The 24,784-nt window shown below is 49.7% G+C and overlaps 8 protein-coding genes across 8 annotated transcripts; 4 read left to right on the top strand and 4 right to left on the bottom strand.

Annotated features, from left to right (window-relative positions):
* Nucleotides 1-54: 54 nt before the first annotated feature.
* BDW43DRAFT_323952 (alpha/beta hydrolase) lies at nucleotides 55-1,115 on the top strand (the record flags this gene model as incomplete). The annotated part of the gene is made up of 1 exon (XM_032049846.1): nucleotides 55-1,115. The coding sequence occupies exon 1, from the start codon at nucleotides 147-149 to the stop codon at nucleotides 1,113-1,115; it is 969 nt and encodes a 322-aa protein (XP_031902996.1). The 5' UTR covers nucleotides 55-146.
* Nucleotides 1,116-2,007: 892 nt separating this feature from the next.
* Nucleotides 2,008-7,415, bottom strand: BDW43DRAFT_249643 (uncharacterized protein). The gene is made up of 4 exons (XM_032039787.1): nucleotides 7,335-7,415; nucleotides 3,717-6,958; nucleotides 2,246-3,661; nucleotides 2,008-2,189 (listed from the first exon to the last, which is right to left on the bottom strand). Exons 2-4 carry the CDS (start codon nucleotides 6,933-6,935, stop codon nucleotides 2,028-2,030), a joined length of 4,797 nt encoding a protein of 1,598 aa, XP_031902995.1. The 5' UTR covers nucleotides 6,936-6,958; nucleotides 7,335-7,415; the 3' UTR covers nucleotides 2,008-2,027.
* Nucleotides 7,416-7,867: 452 nt separating this feature from the next.
* BDW43DRAFT_267711 (uncharacterized protein) lies at nucleotides 7,868-9,517 on the top strand. The gene has a single exon (XM_032041025.1). The coding sequence runs from the start codon at nucleotides 8,458-8,460 to the stop codon at nucleotides 8,917-8,919; it is 462 nt and encodes a 153-aa protein (XP_031902994.1). The 5' UTR covers nucleotides 7,868-8,457; the 3' UTR covers nucleotides 8,920-9,517.
* has1 (ATP-dependent RNA helicase HAS1) lies at nucleotides 9,518-12,000 on the bottom strand. The gene is made up of 6 exons (XM_032041024.1): nucleotides 11,321-12,000; nucleotides 11,015-11,257; nucleotides 10,615-10,961; nucleotides 10,422-10,553; nucleotides 10,092-10,352; nucleotides 9,518-10,026 (listed from the first exon to the last, which is right to left on the bottom strand). The coding sequence occupies exons 1-6, from the start codon at nucleotides 11,877-11,879 to the stop codon at nucleotides 9,784-9,786; spliced, it is 1,785 nt and encodes a 594-aa protein (XP_031902993.1). The 5' UTR covers nucleotides 11,880-12,000; the 3' UTR covers nucleotides 9,518-9,783.
* Nucleotides 12,001-13,637: 1,637 nt separating this feature from the next.
* Nucleotides 13,638-14,377, top strand: BDW43DRAFT_249599 (uncharacterized protein). The gene has a single exon (XM_032039786.1). The coding sequence runs from the start codon at nucleotides 13,802-13,804 to the stop codon at nucleotides 14,222-14,224; it is 423 nt and encodes a 140-aa protein (XP_031902992.1). The 5' UTR covers nucleotides 13,638-13,801; the 3' UTR covers nucleotides 14,225-14,377.
* Nucleotides 14,378-16,851: 2,474 nt separating this feature from the next.
* BDW43DRAFT_249566 (transient receptor potential ion channel family protein) lies at nucleotides 16,852-19,799 on the top strand. The gene is made up of 2 exons (XM_032039785.1): nucleotides 16,852-17,486; nucleotides 17,545-19,799. The coding sequence occupies exons 1-2, from the start codon at nucleotides 17,114-17,116 to the stop codon at nucleotides 19,377-19,379; spliced, it is 2,208 nt and encodes a 735-aa protein (XP_031902991.1). The 5' UTR covers nucleotides 16,852-17,113; the 3' UTR covers nucleotides 19,380-19,799.
* A 637-nt stretch (nucleotides 19,800-20,436) lies between these two features.
* Nucleotides 20,437-21,485, bottom strand: BDW43DRAFT_267702 (putative U1 snRNP complex component Yhc1). Its single transcript, XM_032041023.1, has 5 exons — nucleotides 21,282-21,485; nucleotides 21,222-21,227; nucleotides 20,800-21,093; nucleotides 20,633-20,713; nucleotides 20,437-20,581 (listed from the first exon to the last, which is right to left on the bottom strand). Exons 1-3 carry the CDS (start codon nucleotides 21,289-21,291, stop codon nucleotides 20,945-20,947), a joined length of 165 nt encoding a protein of 54 aa, XP_031902990.1. The 5' UTR covers nucleotides 21,292-21,485; the 3' UTR covers nucleotides 20,437-20,581; nucleotides 20,633-20,713; nucleotides 20,800-20,944.
* A 494-nt stretch (nucleotides 21,486-21,979) lies between these two features.
* BDW43DRAFT_308420 (uncharacterized protein) lies at nucleotides 21,980-24,342 on the bottom strand (the record flags this gene model as incomplete). The annotated part of the gene is made up of 3 exons (XM_032046502.1): nucleotides 21,980-22,039; nucleotides 22,089-23,732; nucleotides 23,785-24,342. 3 exons carry the CDS (start codon nucleotides 24,340-24,342, stop codon nucleotides 21,980-21,982), a joined length of 2,262 nt encoding a protein of 753 aa, XP_031902989.1.
* Between the last annotated feature and the right edge of the window lie 442 nt (nucleotides 24,343-24,784).

Below are 24,784 nucleotides of genomic sequence, written 5' to 3'. Positions count from 1 at the left end.
GGTTGATATTGGACTTATATACACCTCATCCAACCGCCTGATTCTGAATTGAGGCTTAGCTCCTAGTACAAGATTGTCCTTTCTACCTTGGCCTTATCTCTTTTCTTTCCTTAACCGTGTAATCCCTTTCCTCTCAAAAGAGCAAGATGCCCACCCCAGTATCCAGCTTCCTCGACGTCGAGCTGGCCACAGCCCTCTCCAAACTCCCGTTTCCACCACGTTACACGCGCGAACTAATTCCAGCTGCACGAGAGATGACAGCACTCAAATACAACCCTGCCCTCTTACTAACGCTCTTCCCAACTGTAACCCACGAAGAACGAATGATCCCCGGCCCTGGCGGGGACATACCAATCTCCATACTCCGACAATTACACTCCACAGACAAAGAGAGCACCAAAAGACCATGTATCATCTACCTGCACAGCGGAGGTATGATAATGGGCAACCGCTTCACGGGAGCGACGATCCCGGCCGCCTGGGTGCCTGAGTACGGCGCTGTCTGCGTGCTAGTGGAGTACCGACTTGCCCCAGAACATCCCGCGCCGGCTCAGGTGGAGGACTGCTACGCCGCGCTGGAGTGGGCGAGTCTGAATGCGGAGTTCCTCGGCATTGATCCTACCCGTGTCATCATTGCGGGTCTCTCCGCGGGGGGTGGGCTCGCGGCTGGGACGGTTCTTCTGGCGCGGGACCGGGGCGGTCCGGAGGTCAGGGCGCAGATGCTTCTTGCCCCTATGCTGGACGACCGTGACGAGACGGTTTCGTCTACGCAGTGTGGGGACCAGATACCATGGACGCGTGCGAGTAATGAGATGGCGTGGGAGTGTATTCTTGGTGGGAAGGGTGGTAGAGATGGGAGGGTCAGCGTCTACACTGTTCCTGGACGTGCGGAGGATCTGTCGAATCTGCCGCCGACGTATGTTGATGTTGGATCGACTGAGGTTTTTCGGGATGAGGGGATTGCGTATGCGTCTCGTCTGTTGGCTGCTGGGAGTTTGGCTGAGTTGCATGTTTGGCCGGGTGCTTTTCATACGTCGGATATGTTTGTTCCTGGGGCTGCTGTTTCGAAGGCTGCGGCTAAGGCGAGGGCTGATTGGATTGGCCGTATGATATAGCTCTCTTCTAGATGTTGAACTTGGGTTGTGGGAATCTACAAACTCTCCGTATCAAGGTTTTTTGTAAGTTGGCAATGAACCTTTAGCACCACGTATAGCCTAGATAAAGTAGACAGTGAAGAGATAGCATAATACGCGACTATAAGTGAATTGTAGAACTACTATATTCAGTGATACAAGCAATTGCTTTCTTATAAGAACCTCTCTTGAAGAGGTACTGACAACTTATGTCTGAGTACACCAACAGGTATCCACTCTCGACAAACGATCGGCATTCGGTGGCGGCGATAGTAGTTGTACCAAGTCGTCATAAAAGGGGATGTTTTGTAAATGAGGTTGTCGAGGAGGCACTGGCATCTTTTCATTTCGTAATACTCCAACATTTAAATATGCACCCTCAAAGATTTGATCCGGCATTCGGTGTTTGTACATATGTTGGAGTGTAGACGAGACAAGATATCTAATGCCTTAGTCAAGAGGCAAGGTCTAGCATGAAGCTAATCGTGAAAACGCCATGTAAAGAACCAACCAGGATGGCGTAGTTGACACCGTTCATTATAAATAGACATCCTGTAATCCTGTACTTCTAATCTCTGTATAAACAACACAATCGAGTGCTTTTGATTCGAATTATGTAGGAGAGAGCATCAATAATCAACACGATATGCGGAAGAGAAGGGAATCGCTATTGGACATCGCAATGGGTACATGGTATTTGTAAGGAGAAAGAAAACCAAAATTTACAGCCTCATCCATCCTTTGTCCGGTAATAAACATGGTAGTAAAATCAAGTCATCGTGCGTATGCAAGGACGCTAGGCAAAACATACGTAGAATCGTAAGAAAGAAAAATGACGAATGGCACAAGTCGTAATGTCGTAAGGAAGATTTGGCATCAACTCATCAAGAGAGACTAGTAAAGAGATTCCTCGTCGACCTGATCAGGGCTTGCGCGGTATTGACTTCGCTTCCTCCGTCCAGGACTGCTATACTGGCTGCCTGAGTTCAGCGGACGAGGCCCGGTAGGTTTACGGGGAGGCGGTGTGCTGCGCGGAGAGGAGCGCATTGCAGAACTCTAATTCTTCGGTCAGCCTCTCTTTCATGCTGAGCTCAACAAAACTCAAGACTTACCCGTGAAGCGACACGATTCACGTACGATCGTTCATCGTCCTCCTTGACCTTTGGCGGTCGCTCGGGGATCAACGGACCATCATCCTTGATCTTTGGGGGTCTCGGTGGACCAGTATGCCGAGAGCTGGCTTCCGAGTAGCCCGTGTCGGAGATAGGAGAGAGACGGCTGGCGCCGCTGCTGCGTCGCACATTGGGGGTCACGCCCGATAAGCTCGGGTTTGAACCCCATTGGTCTGAGGGGGCACCGGATGGCATCCCGTAGATCTGAGCTTGCGTTTCCAGCTGCGATTGATATCGCCCAGTCGGCCCCTGGCGTGGCTGAGGATGTTGAAGATCGAGGCTCTCCCGATGAGCTCTGTATTTCGGAGCTTCAGAAACCTGGGACGGAACTAAAGGTGATGGAGGTCGGTTCTCCTGCTGTCGGTCCTCTAGGGTGAACGTTGACCGTAATCTGTCGTCGCCCTGCGGGTCGTACCAGTCAGCAGCCTTGTATGGTCCCTGGACATCGGACCCCGAGCGTGAAGCGTCGAAAGATGGGCGCTCCTTGCGACCCGGCTGAATGCTATTGCGGATGTTGTCGCCCATTGAGGACGCGGTAGTTTTCGACCAACGAGAGATCTTGGGAAAGAACGAAGAGCTGCTTGACTTGTGCTTCTTGGCCTTCTCGTTTGTCTTCGGGGACGTCTCATTACTGAGAGCCCCAGACGCCATGGGTGCCCGAGGAGGGGTCGAGGCCGAAGGGGGTCCAGCCCTGTCTTGTCGGGCGTCTGCATTGTCGAAAGTTGCTAAGTTCGGGCTCAAGAACTCTCCACGTTCGTTGATGTCCATCTCCTCATCGGCCTCGGGGACAGTACTGACGCGGTGCTCAGAATCTCTCCGCAGCCCGTTCCCACGAGGTTCAGGTATCGGACGAGAAGAGGTTGGCAGCAGATATCCGGAATGATCGGGGGAAGAAGTCCCTGCGTGTCCTTCAGGTTCGTAGCCTTCTGGGTCTACACTGGCAGTCCGAGTTGCGCTGCGGCCCAGCCTCTCGTCTTGACCGTCACGCAGGGCCTCAACCTCATCGAGCAGCTGCTCCAACATGTCTTCAATCCTAGACAGGTCGTTGGATGACTTGAGACTAAGACCTTTGAGTGCACGTTTGAAGACGTTCTTACGCTTCGAGCGTAGGTCCTCGCCATCATCTACGGAGGGCTGGCGCGCGCTTCTCGTGCTTGTTGGCAAAGGACGTGGCCCCCCAAGAGCGCGATACGTCCGATCATGCTGCCTATCACTGGCTTCCATGAGCATCCCATCCTGTTGGGCAATGAACTTCTTCATCTCTTCGAAAGAATTGCGCATTTCTGCTGCGCTTCTAACTAGAGTCACCAGGATCTCCGTATCCCGCGCGTTCCGCTGGGCATCGCGAACGGTGAGCTGTACAAGAGTTAGAATACGGTCACATATTTTGCCATGCTTACCGAATACTTACGTGGTCCATAAGCGCGACGATATCTTTGGATTGAATCCGGTCAATACCCTTCCCAGTGGCACTATCGTACAGAGGTGAGCCAGCACCATGGGAGTAGCCACTGAGTTGCCGTTGGTGACCAGGAACGAACTGATCGTCCGCTCCAGTAGGGCTATCGAAGAGGCCCATACCCTTAGTGTCCATACCACCAAATCCATTATCCATGGGCTCCGGGGTGTCGACACCTGGTGAAAGAGGGTTGGCGGCTGACACGTAACCCTCGTCTTTGGCTCCGGGTGGCGTATCCAATAGTTGACCCCTGGAGTACTGATGGTCAAAGTAGTCATCAGGGCGATAGTCGTTCGTGGCATAGTAGTCATGGCCGTAATCAAGCTGGTCCATTGGTCCTAGGCCCAGGTCTGTGTTGCCAGCAGCGGAACGGGTATTGTCAAAGAGGGGCGATTGGCCACGATTGTCTGGTGTCTGTTCATACGCCCAGTTGCCTCCACCTCCAATTGGTCCTTGAATAATCGATGGGTTCGTGTTGATCTCCGATTCAGAATCCGGGCTTCGGTCAGCTTCGGGGCTGGGGCTCTCCCGGTCATGGATGTCTTCAGAAAACATGTGTGTCGGGTCGGCCTGGTCTTCCAGGGACTGCGTGACACTCTGGGGAGGTGATGTGGCACCCATGCGTCTAGGGAAGGAGGTCGCATCCGGACTGGAGGCGTCCTGGCGTTGCTTCAGAGGGCTTCCTTGGCGAGATCCGTGGGGCGTTTGGTTTGCCTTTTCCACTGCTGGCTTGGGGGTTTGGTTGTCCAGCCGCTGGGAGAGATCCGTCTGCGAGTGATTCACTGCAGATTGATTGGACTTCGCCTCCACAATTGACGGGTCAAGGATCGAGGCGACCGCGGATTCGACGGCCACGGGATGGATAAACTGGGGGTTGGCACCGATTCCCGCCACGGGCTGACGTTGGTTCACCTTTTCAATATAGCTCACCTCACTGTCGTCCGTAAAACCGGTCATCCTTTTGGGGTCAGTACTTGCGGTCTCCGTCATCGATCGTGGTGACATGGCGGGGGATGATTCATACCCAAGTTCAGGCCCGTTTTTGTGATTATGTCGTAGGATATCCTTTTGACTTGCAGGGCTAATACCATGAGGCCGTGTGGATCTTGCGAGGTTGGTGCTTGGGGCTGATGAAAGCGAATCTATCGAGAGACGCTGTTCCATTCCCTTCTCCATCCCCGAAAACTCATGTTCAACAGGTTGGGCTGAGTCCTGTTTAATGTGTGACTCGCTCTGATTGCTAGCCACGCTCTGAATTGGACTCAGGGTGCGCCGACGATCCGTGAATTTCGAGCCGTGCCGCCCGGAATGTTCATCCAGGAGATTGGCCGCTGCGGCGGCTGCAATAGCTCCCGCGGCAGCATCCCCCACTGGGGAAAAGCTTTGTTCACGATCATCTTGTTCTAAAGGATCGTGAAGTGACAAGTCGTGGCTAGAGAAGTTGCTGTGTTTAAGCTCATATGGCGAACCCAGGGAATCTTGACTCCGGTACCGGCTATCGTGAAGGACGGAGTCTTCACGAGCGGTCTGTTCTGAAAGAAGAGAGTCTCTCGTGATGTCCGACTCAATCGCACTCCGCAGCGGCATGGGAGCCACGTTATGTTTCTGGAATGCGAGTTCTGTCTCGTTGTAACTGCCGTTACGACTCCTCGGGCCATTCGGTCTTCGTCGTTCGGATTTATCAATGCTGGACCGCGAATCATGGTGCTTGAGGGCAGCCGCCGTCAGAGCCGACCCAACCCTGGCGGCCTTTTCGGCGTCACGCAGCCCCTTGCTCCTCTGTCGACGTAGCTTTTCATGGTCGGTCAATTCCGGACGAAGGCCCCATTTGACGTAGCTCGTTTCTGATGGTGCATCACTGCCTTTGCTGGGCCTGCGTTCCGGTTGTGACGGAGCGGGCTCACCTGAAAGAACGATCCCCTCGTCTTGGCCATCCTTGTTCAGGACAACTGTTGGCCGTTTCACATCGGGTGCGCTGGCATGCTTCGAGAGACGTCTACCAAGCTCGTCTCGCGACGGCGTGCTTGCCGACGAGTAGGACGCATTCATATCCCGTTCAAATTTGGACGTGTTCGAAATCACCTTTTGGTCCTTTTTGAGCTCTTTCAGCTCGGGTAAGATCAATCTCCGGATGGCATCCTCGACCGTCTCGAGGAGTTTGGGGTTATTGATGGAGGACTTGGAAGTTCCCGACCGGAAGGAATACTGATCCCCGGATTTGCGATGGGCAGACAGCGCCGACGCGCTGAGCAAACTGGGGTCCGGACTCATGTCTTCGTCTGGGTACGCCGACAGGCGAGATCGAGAGGACTTGGGATCGGTTTCAGGGAACTCGGCGACGTCGCCCCGATTCCGTTGACCTTTAGTATGCTCCCGGGGATCGTTACTCAGCTTCTCTGCGACTCGATGAGCGATCCGTTCCGTACTCAGACTGCGGCTCCTTTGTCGTCGAGGCGTTTGGAGATAGTCTTTATATTCCGGGCTGTGTTCGCGTTCCCGCGATGTACTCTGGCTGCGTTTTCGTCGTACACCAGAAGATGAGGCTTCTAGCATGCTATCCGCGGGCATCGACGAGATGTCCGAGGTGGGTTGGAAGTATCTAGCGTCGCTAGAGATCTCACTGCTCTGATCGCGATTCACCAGCTCGATCTCTACGGGGGTATGACCAGAAGGCTGCTGGTTCTCATCGGTACCTGAGTTGAAGGAGCAGATGCTATAATCATCACTGGACTTGTTCTTGGACGGTGAGCTGAAGGAAATCCGGCGGGAGTATACGGGCTTGCGGTTCCCGTGGGATTCAGTGACCTGGATATGGTCCTTGGAATCCTTACGCTTCCGGGAGGAAGAAGGAGTGACTCGAACTCGGACACTGGGTCGGGAGATTAAAGAGCCAGAACCCTTCCCGCCCTCGAAATACTCGATGAGCAGGGAGGTCTGGGAGTGCTGCGCTGAGCGGGACAGCTTGGAGTCGTCCCTGTGGGTACGGTGCTTGCGCCGAGTGGAGATAGTTACGGGACTGCCGTCGTCCGGAACGGAGTAAGATGATTTGTCTGTGCGTCGAGATACGTCAGTTGCCAAATCAGTCCCTGTTACGCTACCTCCAGTGGTGGTAGTGTCGACAATAGATTCAGTGGGTGCAGGTAAGATCGGTCTGCGGGTGTCGACACCCATGATGAAGGAACAAGAAGGGTCTCCTTTCAATCAGGCCCGATCATCACCCTGTCGGGTTAATTTTGTTTACTTCTTTTTTTGCTTCCCCTTGTATTTCTTTCCTTTTTCGGGAGTGGGACCTTTTGTTTGGGGGCAGGAAGCGTGCAAGGGAAGAGAGGCTGGTAGAGTGACAAGCAATCTGGGAGTGAATCCACACTGCTTGCAGACTGAAGGTCACTACAGATTGGACATTGGATGTGCAGATGTGCAGCGATTGAGGGAGGCAGGAGGTGTTGATGATGTTGGGAGAGAGGGAGTGTTGGGGGGGGGGGGGGGGGGATGTAGTATAATCGTGGGTCGGGGAAGAAGTGAGGAGGGAGATGGTCTGATATCACACAGGAGAAAGGAAATGAAGCGTACCAGCGCAGTAATTATGAGCGACGTAGCATGTATGGGGGTAGGAGGAGGAAAGGCCAGTGAAACGAGAATAGAAGAGAAGAAGATAGGCAGGGAATGGATGGAGCTGAGCGGCTGATCCCTCACTTGGGGATTAAAGATGAGATAACAACCGGTGTAGCTTATTCGGCCCGGAAATTTAAAGGCATATGCCTAACATTCTATACCGCCAGAAGGGGTGTAGAAAATTCATTGGATGCGAGTATCAAGTAAGGAAGAGAAGAAGAAAAAAATCAATCAGATTCAAAAAGGTGGGAAATTATCCAAACGACCAGAGTGGTTGTACGAGGAAAAAGAGGGAGGGCCAAAAAAAAAAAAAAATTAAAATGGAATGAAATAAAAAAGGCGAGGCTGGTAGTTCAGAGGGGGGTATTGGGAAGTGGTATAAAGACAGAGAGACAGGACCAGTGAATCAGTAATAATCATGGACAGTTGGCGGACTGAAAAACACGGTTTAGCGGCGACAACAAATCCTGCCCCATCAGGAAAATAAAATTAAAATAAAGAAGAAAAAGAGTTAAACCAACGGTTGATCTTCTTCCCAGCCTTGCTTTTTATTGTTTTCCATTCGGCAAAAGATTTAATGCTTTCTTTCATTTGCTCAGTTTCTCTCTCTTTTTTCTGTAACTCTACCCATTCTCTCAATGGTCGTTCAAACCGGCATTCTCGCCCAATGATCCCCACGCAAGGCGGACACTACATATACGTGGACAGCCTCTCCATAACTAAGAGAGAGAGATATTGAAGAAAAAGGAAAAACGAGACTCGACATGGACACTTCCATCGCCTTTTTAAACATTTCTATAAAATACCAGGAAACCTTCTCCATCGCTTCTGCCTCCCTTCCATTCCTTCGTGAATTCTTCGATTCCATTCCAGAGATCGGGGGCCATGTCTCTGTCAACGTAGTGCGACCGGAATGTGATCTGTACTCTGTGTCCCGGTGGACAGTCTACAAGAGCCTTACCCAATGGCCCTATGACCATTGCACAGGTGTGTCGTCTCTTTGGCTCCCACAGTGGAGGATGAAAGGAGAGAACCGCAAGCAAAACAAAGCTTTACTTCCCCCCATAGACGATGAAGTGGCATGAAACGGTTCTTTTATGCCCGTCAATTGCCCCTCCAAACACGAGATCCAGGAACAAATCACAAAGAATGCAGCCTAATAAGCAGCAGCATCGCATCATTTTTGCAACCCTATCTATGCTATGCTACTCCCCAAGTGGAGTCTTTGAAGGCCAAGGCAGACCCGCCACAAGAACAGGTACATACTTACTGGACTAACACCCACACGGACCCTATTTTATTCTTTTTCTCCTTTTTTTCTCCCGGTCTCCAGGACGACCCCGCCTCCACTTTCCATTGGCCATCTCACTGCCAACTCATCACATCCTGCTACTTAGCAGTAGTGCTCTCCCTCGGGGTGACAAAATGTCCGACTGTCCAGCCCACTGATTGGTCACAATGTCAATATTCACTCCTGCCTAAGGATCACTGCCTTAATTCTTTCAGTTCCAATAGTCCCTGTTACTGTTACTACTCGAAGTAGTATCTAAGGGATAAACCCAACTAATTCTATCATTCATCCATTCCTTCACTCGCCTGACTAGAAGAAAGTTTGCTTTGCCGTTGGATCAACATCCCCAGCCACCGGACCAGCCACCGGCTCTGACTCCGTCTTTCACCACTAAGAACTAATTTTTCCGGTCTGACCAAATCAACCCCCAGAACCTCATCGCCCGAGGTTATACTTAGACATGTTGTTTATCGGCTGACTGGAACCGTGGAACGAGGGGCGGTCTACCCTTGGATCCGGGGGACCCTTCACATCGGTCGCCGGGAGTTGCAAATCCGTATATAACTTGTTAATCCACCAACGTTATCTCTTTTCTCCTCCCGATATGTTCTAATCTCCCGATCTCCGTTCCCTCAATTAGTCAATTGCTCAAAGCATGAACTCAGTGAGAACGTTCAGAGACAATCGACCAAAACCCCCTCGTTTTAAAACCGTGATCAATCTCTTCTTATTACGGGGGGGTTATGGGGTATGGGGGCAAAAGTACAGAAATAGATTGGGTTGCTGACCCTGCAGCCGCGGTCGGATTGCAAATCTTACTACCTAAGTCATCAAGGGTGTACGCTGACAGGGGGGGGGGGTGGGGGGTGGAGTTGAACACGGTTATTTATGGTATTCCATGGGGAGGGATGGGGAAAAAAAGGGGACGTATCTAGATACAATTTCATACAATCAAATGTATGAAAGCGAAGTACAGTAGAATATGCCATGAAAAAGAAAATGACTAGATTGAGGAAAAAGAAAAGAAAAAAAAAGATGATCCATGTGAAACTCCAGGCCAACGGACACAAAAAAAAAATGCAAGACATTTGCTTTTTATCCCTCTACTAGATTGAATCAGTCGTCATTATGCTTCCGCTTGAATCGGCCCTTGTTCCCGGGCTGGCTGCCGTAGTTCCGGCGGCCTTGTGGTTGCTTGTCTTTGAGGCTGGAGCCGAGTGTGATGTCGATGCGGGGAGGTGTCGAGAATCCGAAGCCCTTGGCTACCTTCACTAGGTCGAGCTTGTGCACATCGAAGACAGAGCGGAGAGAGTGAGAGGCATATGCCTGGAGGTAGGAGCGGTATCCTTCTTTGGCGGACTGGGGGGAGACGGATTAGTATCAGGATATGGAAACCAATGTCTGACATCAGGAGCAAAGCTTACCTTGTTCAAATAGTAGTTCTGGCCAATGAGCTTCTCCAGTTGAGACTGGACGTTGACAATCTTCTGGGCCGGGAAGTCAAACTCCACGACGGGCACGCGAGCCTCCTTCAGATGCTTCAAGAATCCGACTTCGGATGGTTGGAGGAACATCAGACTGCGACCCTTACCATTGGATCCACGGGCGGTACGGCCGACACGATGAATGTAGTCACGAGGGTCATCTGGGGGGTCGAACTGGATGATCCAGTCCACAGCGGGAATCTTGAACGACAGTTAGAGACATGTAAAAAAGACAAAGCGGGGAAAAAGACCAAAAGGCAGCCAACATACATCTAGGCCTCGGGCGGCAACGTCGGTACAGATCAAGGTACCCTGCTTAGCATTGCAGAATTCGAAGAATGTGTTGGTCCGTTTCTGCTGCTTCTGCTTTCCGTGTAACTCAAGCACTGGGAGATCAATGTACTATAGTCCCATAGTTGTTAGCTACCCATTTCCCTTTGGGCAAAAAAGCGGGTAAACCTACGTTGAGAAGTTCGCCGTAATACTTGACAGAGTTACAGCTGCTCAGGAAGACAATGATCTTCTTCTTGAGGTTGCGCTTGAGAAAAGAGAAGAGGAGCAGGAAACGCTTATCGGCCTCACAAATGACATAGCCTTGCTCCAATCCCTCAACTGTACTGTGCTCCTTGCGATGATCCACATTGATGTAGAGAGGGCCAGGTCGGAGAGAAATCCGGGCCAAATCTTCAACCTTGGTAGTCTGAGTCGCGGAGAACAACATGGTCTGTCTGTTCTCAGAAGGAAGGATCTTGGCGATTTGGCGCATTTCGTCCTCGAAACCAACTTCCAGAATACGATCCGCCTCGTCAACTGCCACCAAAGTCAGTCACTGCTTAAGTCGTAGAGGGAAAGAACCATCATACTAATGAGTGTGCGCAAGTTCTTAAACACAAATCCTTGTGTATTCTGCAGGTGATCGAGCAGACGTCCAGGTGTTGCCACAAGAAGGTTGACACCCTTCATGAGCTTCTCCGCCTCCGCTCTCCGGTTTGCCCCTCCAATAACAATACCATAAGTCTGGCTGTGATGGGCCAAAAGCTCTCTGACCTGGCCGAAAATCTGAAGAGCAAGCTCACGAGTAGGACTGACAATAACAACACCAGTACCTATACAGGATGCTCGAGTTAGTATACATCCTGCAGGAGTACATAGATGAACATAGCACATACCGTTTCTGGGCTTGAATCGCAAAGCACTCAGCATTTCAATGGCAGGAATCAAGAAAGCTAAAGTCTTTCCGGAACCAGTCTTCGCAGCACCGAGAACATCGCGACCAGCAAGCAGCGGAGGAATTGTACGCCGCTGGACTTCCGTCATGGTCGTGAATCCCATCCCTTCAATACCCTTCATAGTCTTCTCCGACAAATCCAACTCCGAAAACTTCACAGGTTCGCCATCCGGCTGAGGCAAACGGATCGTATCAGCTGAAGGAAGGTCAGCACCATCGGCGGCATCTTCAGCATCGTTTTCCTCATCGCCGGCGGGAGCATCCTGTTCCGACTCCTCCACATCATCCTTCTCCACATCGCTAGACGCATGTTCCACCTTCTGCTTCTTAGACTTCTCCTTCTTCTCCTTCTTCTTGTCGACGGTAACTTCCTCCTCGGGGAGATCGGTCACAGTTTCAGTCTCAGCCGGGAGAGCAACTTCCTCCTTGCGCGCACTTCCAGCATGCTTTCTCTTGCGCTTTTTCGAGATAGATTGAGCGGTATCCACGGGGATCGGCATTTTGGCTAGTATTTCTCCAGGGAGTCTTTTCCTGGAAAGCTGGCCAAGTGAGAAAAATATAAGAAGCGGAAACCGTTTTTCTTTTTTTTTTTTCCCTCTCCCGGCGGAAGATAATTTTTTTGCGGAGCGAAAATATTGCCTGGACAAACCTTCCGCATCACGTGCTGATAGTTCCTGATAACTGGGCGGTCTGAGAATGAGTGCCAGTTTCATAAGGCAATAACTGTCCCTAGGTAGATAAGGCGTTTTGCCGCATAAAGAACCTTGAAGTAGAACCCATGATACGCATACCCCCTATGGAAGTATGAGTGTTGATTCTCCTAAAGGTGGGGCAAAACGAAGAAGCGCTTGGGCTTCCTTTGATTTAGGTTATAGATAAGGCTCTTTTAGGCGCATCCGGATAGTTAGATATATCCGGTTGCTTTCTATACTTCAGAAATATCACTAGTGCCCCGAGAACCCATTCAGCATTATGCGATCAATGATGGAAAGGTGTCGCGATTAGCCTATCCATGCCAATCGCATGATGCGCATCATCTGCGTAGGAGCAGGGTCTTCAGGACTATATCTTGTGTATATGCTTTAGGACATCAGTCAGAGGTTATATGCAAGAAGTATAATGAAAAGAATGAAGACGTCGGAGGAACAGGGTCCGAAAATCGATATCCCCGCTGTGAGTATATATTTTCCGACGAAGTGAACCGTAGAGCCTAACAACGAAGTCCAGGTGCGTGTTATGTCCCATCGGGAGTAGATCCGAAGCTTCCTTTATGAGAAGAGTGTACTCATTAAAAAAACATATGTACACTTACTCCTTCGAACCTAAATGAGACTGGTCAGCTAGTTATGTGTCAGCGCGGGAGATCCATCGCTATTTCTCAGGGTTTGCAGACAAAACTGGTCTTCGCGAGTGTATCAAATGCAATCATCGGGCGGTGGGTGCTACTTTGGATGATGTGACTTCGCAATGGATGGTTCGAATTAGAAATTTGAATGAAGGAGTCTCAGAAAGAAGGTGCGATTTCCTCATCAATGCCTCTGATTACTTGGACTCCTGGCGCTGGTCTTCTATAGCAGGTCTTAAATCGTTCAATGGGGGCTACTCCATACTGCAAACTGGGATGAACCCTTGATTTTGGAAGGAAAGCTGTGTCGGTTTGATTGGAAACGGGTAATTTTGATTGCGATCTGCTCTTCCATGCTAATAGTTGCTGAGCTTCTCAGGTCGTCTGGTATACAATTGCTTCCTGAACTCCAAAGGCAAGTTGACCACTCCTGTAAAACACGTCTCCAATAGCCATCATGAAGAACTGCCAAACATATCTTGGCCTTTATGCGCGGACCGACTTATGTAGTCTCGGAAACGAGAAAATCGATTGTACACAGATAACGAGAAACACACGTTCCAAGACAATCCCAGCAAACTACACAATCTACGGAGAGCCCTCGAGGTCCACTATGCGATGCTCCTGCCTGCCCCTTTTGCTTGAAGGCACGATAACCCAAGAAACAGCCGCCCAAAGTTCCAGACAGTTAATGAGCGAAGCGATTGATGATGACAGTCTTGCGGAAAAGCTGATTCCAGAGTATTAGTTTGGACGTCGTTGTCTGACGATCTGGCAACCCACCTCGCCCGCACAGCATCTTACTGACGGTATTTTAGCCCAGTATGAACTATCTAGGCAGCCTTAAGAAGCCCAACATTGCCTCTGTCTCCGGGAATATCTAGGAAATAATACCGTCCGGCTGCGTCAAGTCGGACGGTAGAGAGTATGCATTCGACGTGCTGATCTTCGCTACCAGCTTCCAGCCAGCATTTCCTTTAGTAGGTCGCAATAGCAACGAACTTTTCCCGGGCATGGGAAAAGGAACTGCGAAGGGCTCCCTGGGAGTTGCGGCTCACGGTTCCCCGAACTACTTTTATGTTCCTTGGTCCCAACAGTCCTCTTACGAACTCACCGCTCATTATCCGCATGGAGGCACAGGGATATTATATCGCCAGTTTTCTCAACCAGTGGCAGAAGGAAGACATCCGCCCCTTTGAGCCCAAAGTAGCCGCTGTTGACGGCTTCATGGTGCAGAAGGACTTATTCATGAAGAGCATGATCTGGGAGAGTGACTGTCGGTCCTGGTTTAAAAACGCCAACACCGGCAAGATCAGTGGGCTATGGCCCGGGAGTAGACTGAGTTATATCGAGGCTCTGGCCATGCAGCGATTCGAAGATTTCCATGTCACATACGCAACCAAGAATCGCTTCGTGTATTTAGAGAAATGGGTTCAGCCAGACGCACTTCCGACCTGGGCGCGATCTCACATATTATGTGCACAACGAGGATCGCGGTGAATCGGTCTTTTCTGAGTTGATGAGTACTGGTAATGCCAAGAACTCGGCCAGCTTTCTGACTGCACAACAAGCGACAAAATTGTCGTTCTAGGCGCCTTGAGGGAATCCTTTTAGGTAGATATAATAATCGTTGTCCACTTTTCGGTTCAATCTGAAACCAAGCCCTGAGCCACTCATATATACGAGTAGGAGGCACATTTTTACCTAGATTAATATGGGACGGGTCTGAAACAAGACACCAATAAGGAAAGTGGTGGCTAGTGGCTTGAGACATTTTTATTTGAAGTCCCCGTCCTAAAAATAGGAGACGCCTTGTCTACCGCCCATGGTTCGGAAACGACGGGATTTCAAGGTCTCGACATTACGGATCATGATTCATGATTCATGCTTTTTTTTTTGTTGCTCTCTTTTTCTCTCTTTCAACAAAATCGGAGAGATCACCAGGAATGTTATGGTGGTCAAGACGTCATAGCGCGCATTCCGATGATGGCAAAGACTCCCATGATCATTTGCGGATCCCTGTTCAGGGATGGACATTGGAGCATAGTACATACTGTATTCCGTGCTGAGGTAGAATTAATTCGGGGGTTTATCCAGTCTCTTACAGACTCAAATAAACACAATGGATCAATTGAGGTCAATTGATAATCCCCCCCCCAAAATAGGCAATTTAATTAAAAGGTTTCTTTCTCTAAATTTTGGAAGTAATTGAAGAGACATGTTTTTGATTGCCTTTGTTTTAAACTAGAGGGGCTGTGCATCGCAGACTAACTTGATAGATGAATAGTTATGGTAATATAGTAACCTTCTCCAACACTAGTCGAGAGTAATTAGATACATGGAGAAAAGAAGGAAAGAAAAGTACACGAACACGCCACCGACAGTCAAAAAAGTCAAAGCCCACCTTCATCCGCTTAGTTTATGGGATCCTCTCTCCTAAACGCAGGTCACATTCAACGGACATGGAGATCACCATGATGTGCGCATAATTGATAGCATGTTGAGGATATGGGGTACTGGAGGACATATGTAATAGTCTGATCTATTCCATATTCCATGCCTTCTCTCGCAGATCAGGAGTGTGATCTGTGGGCCCAGTAGCAGATACATACATGCATACCTATATACATACTATGGCACACATTTGCTAGAGATCGTGGGATATCATGCCGTCGGTTATTAATAGAATCCCGTAAAGCAGGAGCCGCCCAGCCCTTGGGGGATTGGCAACAGTCAAGGAGAAAAAGAAGAAGGAAAGAAAAATTTCATCGCCAAGTACTATAGTTAATGTGTTCATGACGGGATGGATCTGAGTGGCGGTTATTCTCAGCGTCCAAACGCAAGAGGGTAGGATAAGATGAGCGGCAAGAAGATCCACAGATCATAGTCGTTGGCGTTTTCTTTTTCTTTTTCTCTGCACTGTCGTAGTTATCTGGGGGAAGGTACTCCACCGGGCAGAAGTGACAGTAATTTCGCCTTTCTCAGGTGGTCTTGGGACCATTCCCAGCCCTTTTTTGCAGGCGCTAAGTAAGTTCCCTTGGCCATTCGGGGAGCAAATCAGAGGTATGAACCATGGGCAATGAGCATAACCATCCGCATGCGGGCCCAGAACCCAACCCCCCCCCCCCTGAGACGCGCGTGCACCAACTAGAACTGAAGTAATAATTAAAAAAAAAAATAAAAAAAAAGGAAAGGAAAGGAAAAGCCCCAGCACGAGAATGAGTTGAAGTTCAACTGGCTGCTCAATGTAAAAACCGAGTTCATTAGTAGGTTAAGATGGCAACTTTTGTCTGCAGGGTGGTAATAATTCGTAGTTTTTCTAGGTTGGCATCATTCCTCATTCCTTGGTTGTCATTTTTCCCCGTTTCCTTTATTTTTTAGTTATTTTCCCATTCTCCTTTGGTCCCTTCCCTTCCCTTCTTCCCCCATCTTTCACCCCTTCGAATCCTGTTAGTCAACGAGCTGTTGTTCATGTTCAAAGTCTTCAATACATGAAGACATACATTAGTAGTGGGCTTAGTTAAAAGGGAGAGAAAGGAAAACCACATGATTGGGTCCTCCCCCGTGCTGAGTCAGGTGTTTCACGCGCATTCCCGACCATCTAGTCTCTCTTACAACCGGGGCTGAGCAGCTTCGTTTCCTCCCCTGAAGAAATATCGTCGCCTGAAGGAAGGTGAGAAAAAAAGAAACAAGAGAGAAGGACATCTTCATCTCTTCATCTTCGCTTTCTTTTCCCCCCTCTTCCTCTTTTCCTTCCCCTTCTTTCTTCTCTCCCATTCGCTCGTTCCCCCACAAACTCCTCTCGAGTGAGAACGGCGTTCCTGGGAGACTCAGGCAACCATCCGTCTCCCCCCTTCCGGCCATACTGTGTGTCGCCGTCCCGCTCGCTTTAAACCAATTCAACTACTACTATTATTCGACAACTGCCCCCCGGTCTATATCTGACTCTCATTAACTTGTTCCATTCTTTGTCATTCGCTACTTTCATGCTCTTTTTTCCCCCCCAATTTTATTCATTATTATCTTTGGTCTCACCCCTAGTCCTTCCCTTTGACGAACAATCGCCGTGGTCATCGATCTGTCGCTCGGTGATTCAATGACGTTTGTGAAATTGTGACCAGCATAGACAGTTACTTGACGATAATTTCTACTTTTCCCGCCTTCTTGAATCCCTCCTTCCTCGCTCTCGTTTTTGGACGACTTGGCACAAAAATACGACCCAGTCTACCTTGAGACTTCCGCATCCGGCCGGTCCCAAGCTGGTGCTCTGGAGTACCACCTTCTATTCTCTCTCGCCCCTGGCGTCGTCTGATTCCTTCGCTCATAACCCTAAACAACTACATTCGCTATCTATCGGAGGAGTTCAAAGTCGGTAATTCTACAACGAAAATGCGGTTAAAGTCGCTTCTTTTCACTTTTCTCCTCGCCTGCCTCGGCGCACCGCTAGTAGCTGCCGTCGATCTGATCGAATCCAATGCGCTTAACCTCTGTCAGGACAGCTCCAACTTTACGGCCACCCTGTTTAAAGTAACATTCACGCCGAACAATAGATCCCTCGTCTTCAGCTTCGATGGAGTGGCTGCGATTTCGGGTAAAGTGAAGGCGACACTCATCCTCGATGCCTATGGCTACCAGGCGATTAGAGAAGAATTGGATCCCTGTGAGATGAACATCGGCGGTCTATGCCCCATGAGTGCTGGGCCGATCGATGTCCCCAAGGCGCAGATCGATGTCCCGCAAGATGTAGTGGATAAGATTCCAGGTGGGTGAAGACGCAATATGAATTCGGCCCAGCTATGGTTGCTAATGAGGTCACGTAGGCATTGCATATACAGTTCCTGACCTTGATGCTTCGGTTCGAATCTACATCAACTCCACGGAGACCGGTGAAAGTATCGCGTGCGTCGAGGCGTCTCTATCGAATGGCAAGACGGTCTACCAAAAGGGGGTGGGCTGGGCGACAGCCGTCATCTCCGGTTTAGGTTTGGCCGCTTCCGCTATCACTTCTGGCTTAGGACATTCAAACACTGCCGCACATGTAGCGGCCAATGCTCTGTCCCTTTTCAGCTTCATGCAATCTCAGGCCATGATTGGTATGACATCCGTTCACATGCCCCCGATCGTTGAGGCGTGGACCCAGAACTTCCAGTGGAGCATGGGTATCATCCATATTGGGTTCCTGGAAAGCATCTGTACCTGGTACCAGAGATCGACCGGAGGAACGCCTTCGACCACCCTTTCCGAGCTCTCGACAACGTCAGTACAGGTGCTCAAAAAGCGAGCCCTCGACGAGGCGACAGGCCTTGTCAAGAGAGCGACGGATATATTTAGACGCTCCGGTGCCGAATCCGAGACCGCCAACACATCGAATCTTGTCGTGCGCGGTATCAAACGAGTTGGATTCAAGGCGAGGATTGAGGCGACGAACATTTTCCTGACTGGTCTTATCTTCTTCGTTTTCTTCGTGGCTATAGTGATGATCCTCGTCTCACTGTTCAAAGGAGTCTGTGAGCTCCTCGCGAAGAATGGGAGAATGAAGACCGATAAGTTCCAGGATTTCCGTAATGGTTGGAAGGTTGTCGCGCGTGGTATCTTGTTCCGACTGACTTTGATCGGCTTCCCTCAAATGACGGTCCTTTGTTTGTGGGAATTCACCCAGCATGATTCTGCAGCTGAGGTGGTACTCGCTGTGATTATGTTCTTTTCCATCGTTGCGGCTTTGGGATGGGCTGCCTTCAAGGTCATCGCTTTGGCAAAACGATCCATTACCATGCATAAAAATCCTGCATACATACTTTACTCTGACCCGACCTGCCTGAACAAGTGGGGATTCTTATACGTCCAGTACCGTGCAACGGCATACTACTTTGTTATTCCCGTTCTTGGTTACATCCTTGTCAAAGGCATGTTTATCGGTCTGAGTCAAGAAGCCCCAGTGGTGATGACTGTTGCTTTGGTTATTCTGGAGGCGGGTATGTTGATTGCAGTCAGCGTTCTACGACCATGGATGGACAAGAAAACCAACATCTATAACATCTCCATCGCGGCGGTGAACTTCCTCAACGTCATCTTCCTTCTCTTCTTCTCTGACGTTTTCAACCAACCGGGCCTTGTGACAGGTGTCATGGGTGTTGTCTTCTTTGTGATCAACGCAGTGTTCGCTCTCATCCTCTTGCTCCTCGTGCTGATCGCTTCTATCTACGCCATTGTATCAAAGAACCCGGATATGCGCTACCAACCCATGCGTGACGACCGTGGCTCTTTCATCAAGTCACAGGGCCAGCTCACAACGGAATTGGACGCCCTGGGTGCCGCCGCTCGTGGCGACGTCAAGACTGGCTCCTACAAATCTAGCCCATTTGATGACGACAACGGCTCCTTCTCAAGCGGTAATGGAGCCAGTATCAACCGTCAAAATCTCGGTGTACACGACCACTCGGGAGGTGCTCGTCAATCTCCCGTTTCACCAGTTGATCCGTCCGTGCCACTGTTCCCCAGCGATGCTTCAACAGGACAAGCCCCCCCAGGCTACAACATGCGATCGCCATCACCAGTTCCGCGGGGTTATACTGCATCCCCACTCAACAATCCCAATGCTTATAGGCAACAGAACAACCCTAGTCCATGGCAGAGAGGAGCAGGGTACGAGCACTAAAGGAATACAATGCATGCCTTCTCGCTCTGCTGGAGATGAATTATGGCTCAGCGTGGGAAATGGATTGGGTCTTCCTACCATCCTAATTTCACTTTGCCCCTGCACCTGGTGCATTTTGTTTCCCTTCCCCCTTTTATACTTTGCTACCTGCTCTTCTTTTCGCCACAGTTTCTTTTCCGTATACTGCGATATACTGAAATAAAACTTTTTCCCTGTTTTCTTTTTCTTCTATCTAACCTCTTGCCCTCTTTGTCACCTTACCAGGACTTTTCTTTTTTTGTTCTTACACGGCGTTCTAAAGCATTGGATTTGGAGATTCCGGACTTGGGTTTTGCAGTCGATGTGATCTATATATCTTGAGACAGGGGACTATACTCGGCCCGAGCCGATGTCTCTGTATTATTTGTGATTTCATGTATGGAAGGAAATCATAATGGTAATGCCCATGTCGGCTGACGTGTGGTATTCAGAATTCCAGCTGATATCAAAACCGTGATGCTGTATCTGCTAACACAGCCATGGCAGCTCACACCATGGCTCCTGGAAACACTTGATACAACTCTGTCCATCCTAATATTCGATAGACAGACACATACATGTACACCTATACCATAATGATGAATGATGAAATCCTTTCAAGATATACCCATAATACTGTTTCCGATTCACTTACACTCTCCCAGACAAGTTTTCTTAAAACACCAAATACCGAAGTAAGTCCCACGCCGGAAACAAAACTCTAGTTAAATACTTTAAAAAAAGAGAAAACAAAACAAAACAAAATGCAATAAAAAAAAGAGAGAGAAAACACCAGTCCTTTAAGGTATAGTTTAGAAAACTCAGACCCGAATCCAACAGTAACAACCCAGTCCCACTCCCCACTCAACGACCATCACCCAATCCCGGCGGCGGACCAGGCAGACTCGCTGACCCGGCTCCAGGCGGTGGCGCATACCCACCCTCTTGACCTGGTGGGCCGGACATGCCGGGGCCAGGACTTGGGCTGAAGCCCGGGGCGCCGGGCATGGGGGGGAAGCCGGGAGCGCCGGGGGCGGGGAGTTGGAAGTTCGGGGGGAACCCCCCGGGGGGAGGGGGGAAGGGGGCGGCTCCAGCGGGCATGTTGGGGAGTGGGGGAAGGCTGCCTGGGGCGCCGTTTGCTGGAGGGAATGGGGGTGGGAAGGGGAGGCCTTTTGCTCCTGGGGCTGGTGGGATTTGGTTAGTATGTGATTTGATAGAGTTGGGGGTTGACATACGAGGAGGCATTCCTGGGGCACCGTTTGCTCCTCCTGGGGGAGGGAAGCCGAAGGGAGGAGGGGGGAGCTGGCCTGGACGTCCTGGGATATTGTATCAGTTTTCTGTTTTATTTTATTTTATTTTTTTTTTTTTTTTTGAGGTGGGATTGGGGAGCGTGGAGGCGTACCGGGGAATGGGAATGGGGGAGGGAAAGCGCCTGGGGGAGCCATTGCAGGGTTGGGTACGGCCTGGCCTTCGGCAGCATAGGACGAGGTGATGGAGTCGATGACAGATTGGGCTTTCTCCTGGCCGATTTCTAGCATTCTGGTGAGTTATTCGATTCGATGGTTGATGATCGTGGGCATGGACGTGGACGTACGTTGGTAGTATTCCAGCACGTTTCTTAAGTGGTTTCTTCCCGAATTATGGGCCTTGCGCACGCTCATCGAGTCGTGTGTTAGGTACACATCGCAATAGTCACCTATAAAGGTAGGTCCTGGAGTCAGCGAAAGGTGTGGCTGGTGACGGTGCTATCGATACGCAACTGCACTTGCTCGATAGCGAGCTTGGTGAATGAGGTAGACGTTCGACCGGGGGGCATAAACCTACAGAAGAGTGCACAAATAGTTAGCCTTTAGCATTATCATAGCTTGAAAGGGAGTTACTTATATTTTGGCATCTTGAAAATGTGAACTGGTAAGGCTTTTTGAACGGTGGAGGCGAAACTTAAACTCGGCGGCGCTCAAATGGCGCGTTGCGCGTGGTTGTTGACTTGGTCACGGGTCAAAGTAACACTGTTGATGAATACAGTACAGTATGTTGAATTATACGAGTCTTCCAGGAAGGTGATCTGGCTTGACAGTCGCTCAGATGGTCATAGACAAGAATTGTATCGAAATTGGATGTTGAAGCGGAGTTCCAATGCGCCGGAGATATAATGGCGGTAGCACACGGCAGAATAGGACAGGTCCAGTTAGTGCCTCAGGCATTATATCGGTCAGTCCTTTTGAAGTACATAAGGAGTAGTTCAAAGTGAGTACATTCACTACATTATGTAGGGGGGCTTTTAGAACATGAATACGTTAGAGCTTATCGTCTAAGAGGATGAAGCGGATCCTATGCTAAGCAATCAGGGAACTTCGTCGCGCAACCACCACTGCGCCGCCCTCACCGACAGCCATTCTCAAGTACTAATGCATCTAGCAGAGTCTTTCTTCATAACGTACAGTATTGACATTGAATATTATTCCTTGTTCTTCTTCTATGGTCAGTGCCTCATGTACAATAATCAGGAAGCGGATGGTCTTCGATCATTACTGAGGGCTACGTACTGTACTTCGCTATAGGTCAAGAAAAGAGCGAAGCTTCTAAAATTTCATCTCATCACCAAAGGGGGCAAAGAGACTAGAGAAGTCTAATTCAGGGTCCTAGTCAAGTCAGCAAGTGTTTCATTTGACGGCCGGCGTTCAACTATACCATAAAGTCAAAATCAAGCTCGAATGGGGATTCGGTACAGACCAACGTATCGATTGAATCTTGTGGTGTATTGATGGATTGAGATGCACGGAGCGCTATACAGCAGTCCTTTACACTCTCTTGGGCAGCTCTGATCAGCAATGGTCTGAAGTTATTTCTACCAGACTCCAACGCTTCTATTTGACACAGTACGGTTGAGAGAAAGATGTATCGCTTAAACCTCGGAATGCCGAGTGCAACAACCTGAAGCAGCTGATCTTTGATATGTTTTAGGATCCGAATAACAGGCTCTCGCTGAGCTCTGGTCATTGCGCCCAGCGGGTCGATAATGAGCTGGCCAGTCTCCGATGGCCCTGTGCCTATCTCTTTGAGCTGGGTGGTTACCTCTAGACCGAGAACTGTAAGGATGTCGAGATGGAGAGCACCACAAAATGGGCCCGTACTCATTATCATCAGGCGTGACAGGTCATCGAGGTCGTCGGAAGGGAGCTTGATGCTCTCAGCATACGACGCAATGATCATGGCAGACTCTCCGCAGATCTTCCGAGAGAGGTAGAATCGCGGATCCTGGTGGGCCTGTAGCATATAGGGTCGGTGAAGCAGGAGGATATAGCGTCGCAATTGCATGTCGAGGAAAGTTCTATGAAACCCCATATTGCCTAAGGGCTGTGGCCAGTGCATCTGGAAGTGAGCTGCGAGATCACGGCAGGCCCTTTGTAAGTCTGTGGCCAGTTGAAGTGCAGTATTGTAGGGCTGCTCTGGATTAAGGTTATTAACCAGTTTAGTCGCTTCCATCCGGATTGATAAAGATTTTCTCATCAATAATTGAACAGAGGAGTCTGTGTATTGTTTCAGGGGCTCTGAAGTAAGGGGCTCTTTGGCTTCAGGATCAAGGTCAACATCATTGATGTTCCGAGGCACATGGTCATCGAAGTCCTGAGCCGAGATCGTTAACGGCATTGACGACGAATCAACAGATTCAAGTACAACTAGTTCCAGGATTGTTGTCCAAAGCCGAGTTCGCATTTCTGCCTGAAAGGGCGTTAGGTTTGGAAAGCCTCGAGGATCTCGATGTAACCCCATGGTCATGGCCATCCGTAGCAAAGAACCTGTAGATAGCCAGGGCGATGATCCAATGAGATTTGTTTTTCGCGACACTAGCAGGAGACAGAAAACTTGGATACCATCCAAGTTTCTCGTTGATTTTTCAGAAGGCCCTACCAACCACCACTGAGCAGCATAGATCCAACTTTGAGCCAAGCGACGTAGACGCTCCGATTCACTAAGGATGGGGTAGAAAGTCGCTCCAACAGCGAAGACAAGGCCTAGTTTGATCAGAAATGGCGTTGATACCAAGTGTGGTTCCTCCCAGAACATATAGTATTCCTTCCAGAAAGAAGGGATATGGATAATGCGATATAATTGTTCAAACGTTCGCATATAAGCGCCCACTAACTCATCACAGACATGCCTTTCAGGAAAGGTGCTCGAGAGATCAGGAACAGGATTGTTCAGGTACAGGGTTTGCTGGCTTTTTGCGGATTTTCGCAAGTTTCGGCATTCTTTGATCATGTCTGCCAGATCTGCTTTCACGTCGACGATGCTGAGTTCCATGTCTTGGGGGTCGATTTGGCTGCAATCGATCTGTAAACCGTCAGCCACTAAGATGTTCTTTTCGGACTCCCGAGACACCAACCTTCTCAGCAGTGTACATCCAATGGCTCGGCCCAAAGAGTTTCGTCTTTTCTGTGGTATTTCGCAGGCGAGGTGCTATGACAGGGATGGTCAAGTCTCCGCTCGCATGAGAGGATTGTCGAATCCGCGAGAGTTCGGACAATTGCTGCTCGGCTTTACGAAGACGGTTCGCCAATTCCTGCAGCGAAGTACCACTCAGCTCTATCTCTGGGTGTACTGCATCCTGCGGATCTGAGTGAGTTGAAGGGAAACCTCCAAAATCTCGAAGATGTTGCTGAGACAGGATCGACAGGCTTTGGTCCTGTGGTGCCCCCTCCGCGAAATTTGACGCACGTATTTCCGGGCTACCCGAGTCGTCCCAAACATCGGTCTTGGAGGATCTTAATCGCGGAGATTCTCTATACGTGCAAGTCAAGGTCTCCCGAGATTGCCGGCAAGCCTTGCAGGGTAATTGGAGGTCGCAGCGGACCTTGCGCCGGCGACATTGTTCGCACGATTTGGCGGGACGCCGGCGTTTACGAGACGTTATTGTCGAGCCTGTCTGATTATGCTTAACCATTTGGAGTCAGTGATAAGAGATAGTAAGTAATATGAGAGGCCAAAAGAAGTGTGAAGGGTATCTGTTTAGTTCAATTCCCCGAACACCGGGGATTTGCTGGAAATACCCCGAAGTTCGGCCTAACGTTTCTGTTAACTCCGTTACTACCCTATATCAAAATTCCAAATTCAGTAACATTCTGATCTCGACCAGTTCAGTTCGATTAGCCCTGTTTCTTGTCACATCCTATGAGGTGTTGCTATCAGATTGGCTGCCTTACAGGAGACGCTGTGCAATGATCTGTGTACATGGATATATTTGATTATGGACCATCTACTCCATACCCACGTGGGACATACCATGCAGAACTGTCAGACATAAATGATAATAGCGAGATAGTAATTAGGGGAAATAAATTCATACTTAGTTTAGTCAGTTTATCAGAAGTAGTATACCCCCCCCC

This window comes from Aspergillus alliaceus (genome assembly GCF_009176365.1).
Source record: "Aspergillus alliaceus strain CBS 536.65 unplaced genomic scaffold BDW43scaffold_9, whole genome shotgun sequence".
NCBI lineage: Eukaryota > Fungi > Ascomycota > Eurotiomycetes > Eurotiales > Aspergillaceae > Aspergillus > Aspergillus alliaceus.
The sequence above is the reverse complement of the archived record's forward strand: the minus strand, read 5'-3'. Positions and strand labels throughout refer to the sequence as shown.

Bases quoted from the DNA above. Each gene is read 5' to 3' on its own strand.
- BDW43DRAFT_249643 (XM_032039787.1), bottom strand. From the start codon at position 6,935: ATGGGTGTCGACACCCGCAGACCGATCTTACCTGCACCCACTGAATCT. The intron at 3,662-3,716 runs GTAAGTATTCGG...ACTCTTGTACAG, and splicing joins TCGTCGCGCTTATGGACCAC to CTCACCGTTCGCGATGCCCA. The intron at 2,190-2,245 runs GTAAGTCTTGAG...CCGAAGAATTAG, and splicing joins TGAATCGTGTCGCTTCACGG to AGTTCTGCAATGCGCTCCTC.
- BDW43DRAFT_267711 (XM_032041025.1), top strand. From the start codon at position 8,458: ATGAAACGGTTCTTTTATGCCCGTCAATTGCCCCTCCAAACACGAGAT.
- has1 (XM_032041024.1), bottom strand. From the start codon at position 11,879: ATGCCGATCCCCGTGGATACCGCTCAATCTATCTCGAAAAAGCGCAAG. The intron at 10,962-11,014 runs GTATGATGGTTC...CTTTGGTGGCAG, and splicing joins GAACTTGCGCACACTCATTA to TTGACGAGGCGGATCGTATT. The intron at 10,027-10,091 runs GTAAGCTTTGCT...GTCTCCCCCCAG, and splicing joins AGAACTACTATTTGAACAAG to TCCGCCAAAGAAGGATACCG.
- BDW43DRAFT_249599 (XM_032039786.1), top strand. From the start codon at position 13,802: ATGTTCCTTGGTCCCAACAGTCCTCTTACGAACTCACCGCTCATTATC.
- BDW43DRAFT_249566 (XM_032039785.1), top strand. From the start codon at position 17,114: ATGCGGTTAAAGTCGCTTCTTTTCACTTTTCTCCTCGCCTGCCTCGGC. The intron at 17,487-17,544 runs GTGGGTGAAGAC...GAGGTCACGTAG, and splicing joins TGTAGTGGATAAGATTCCAG to GCATTGCATATACAGTTCCT.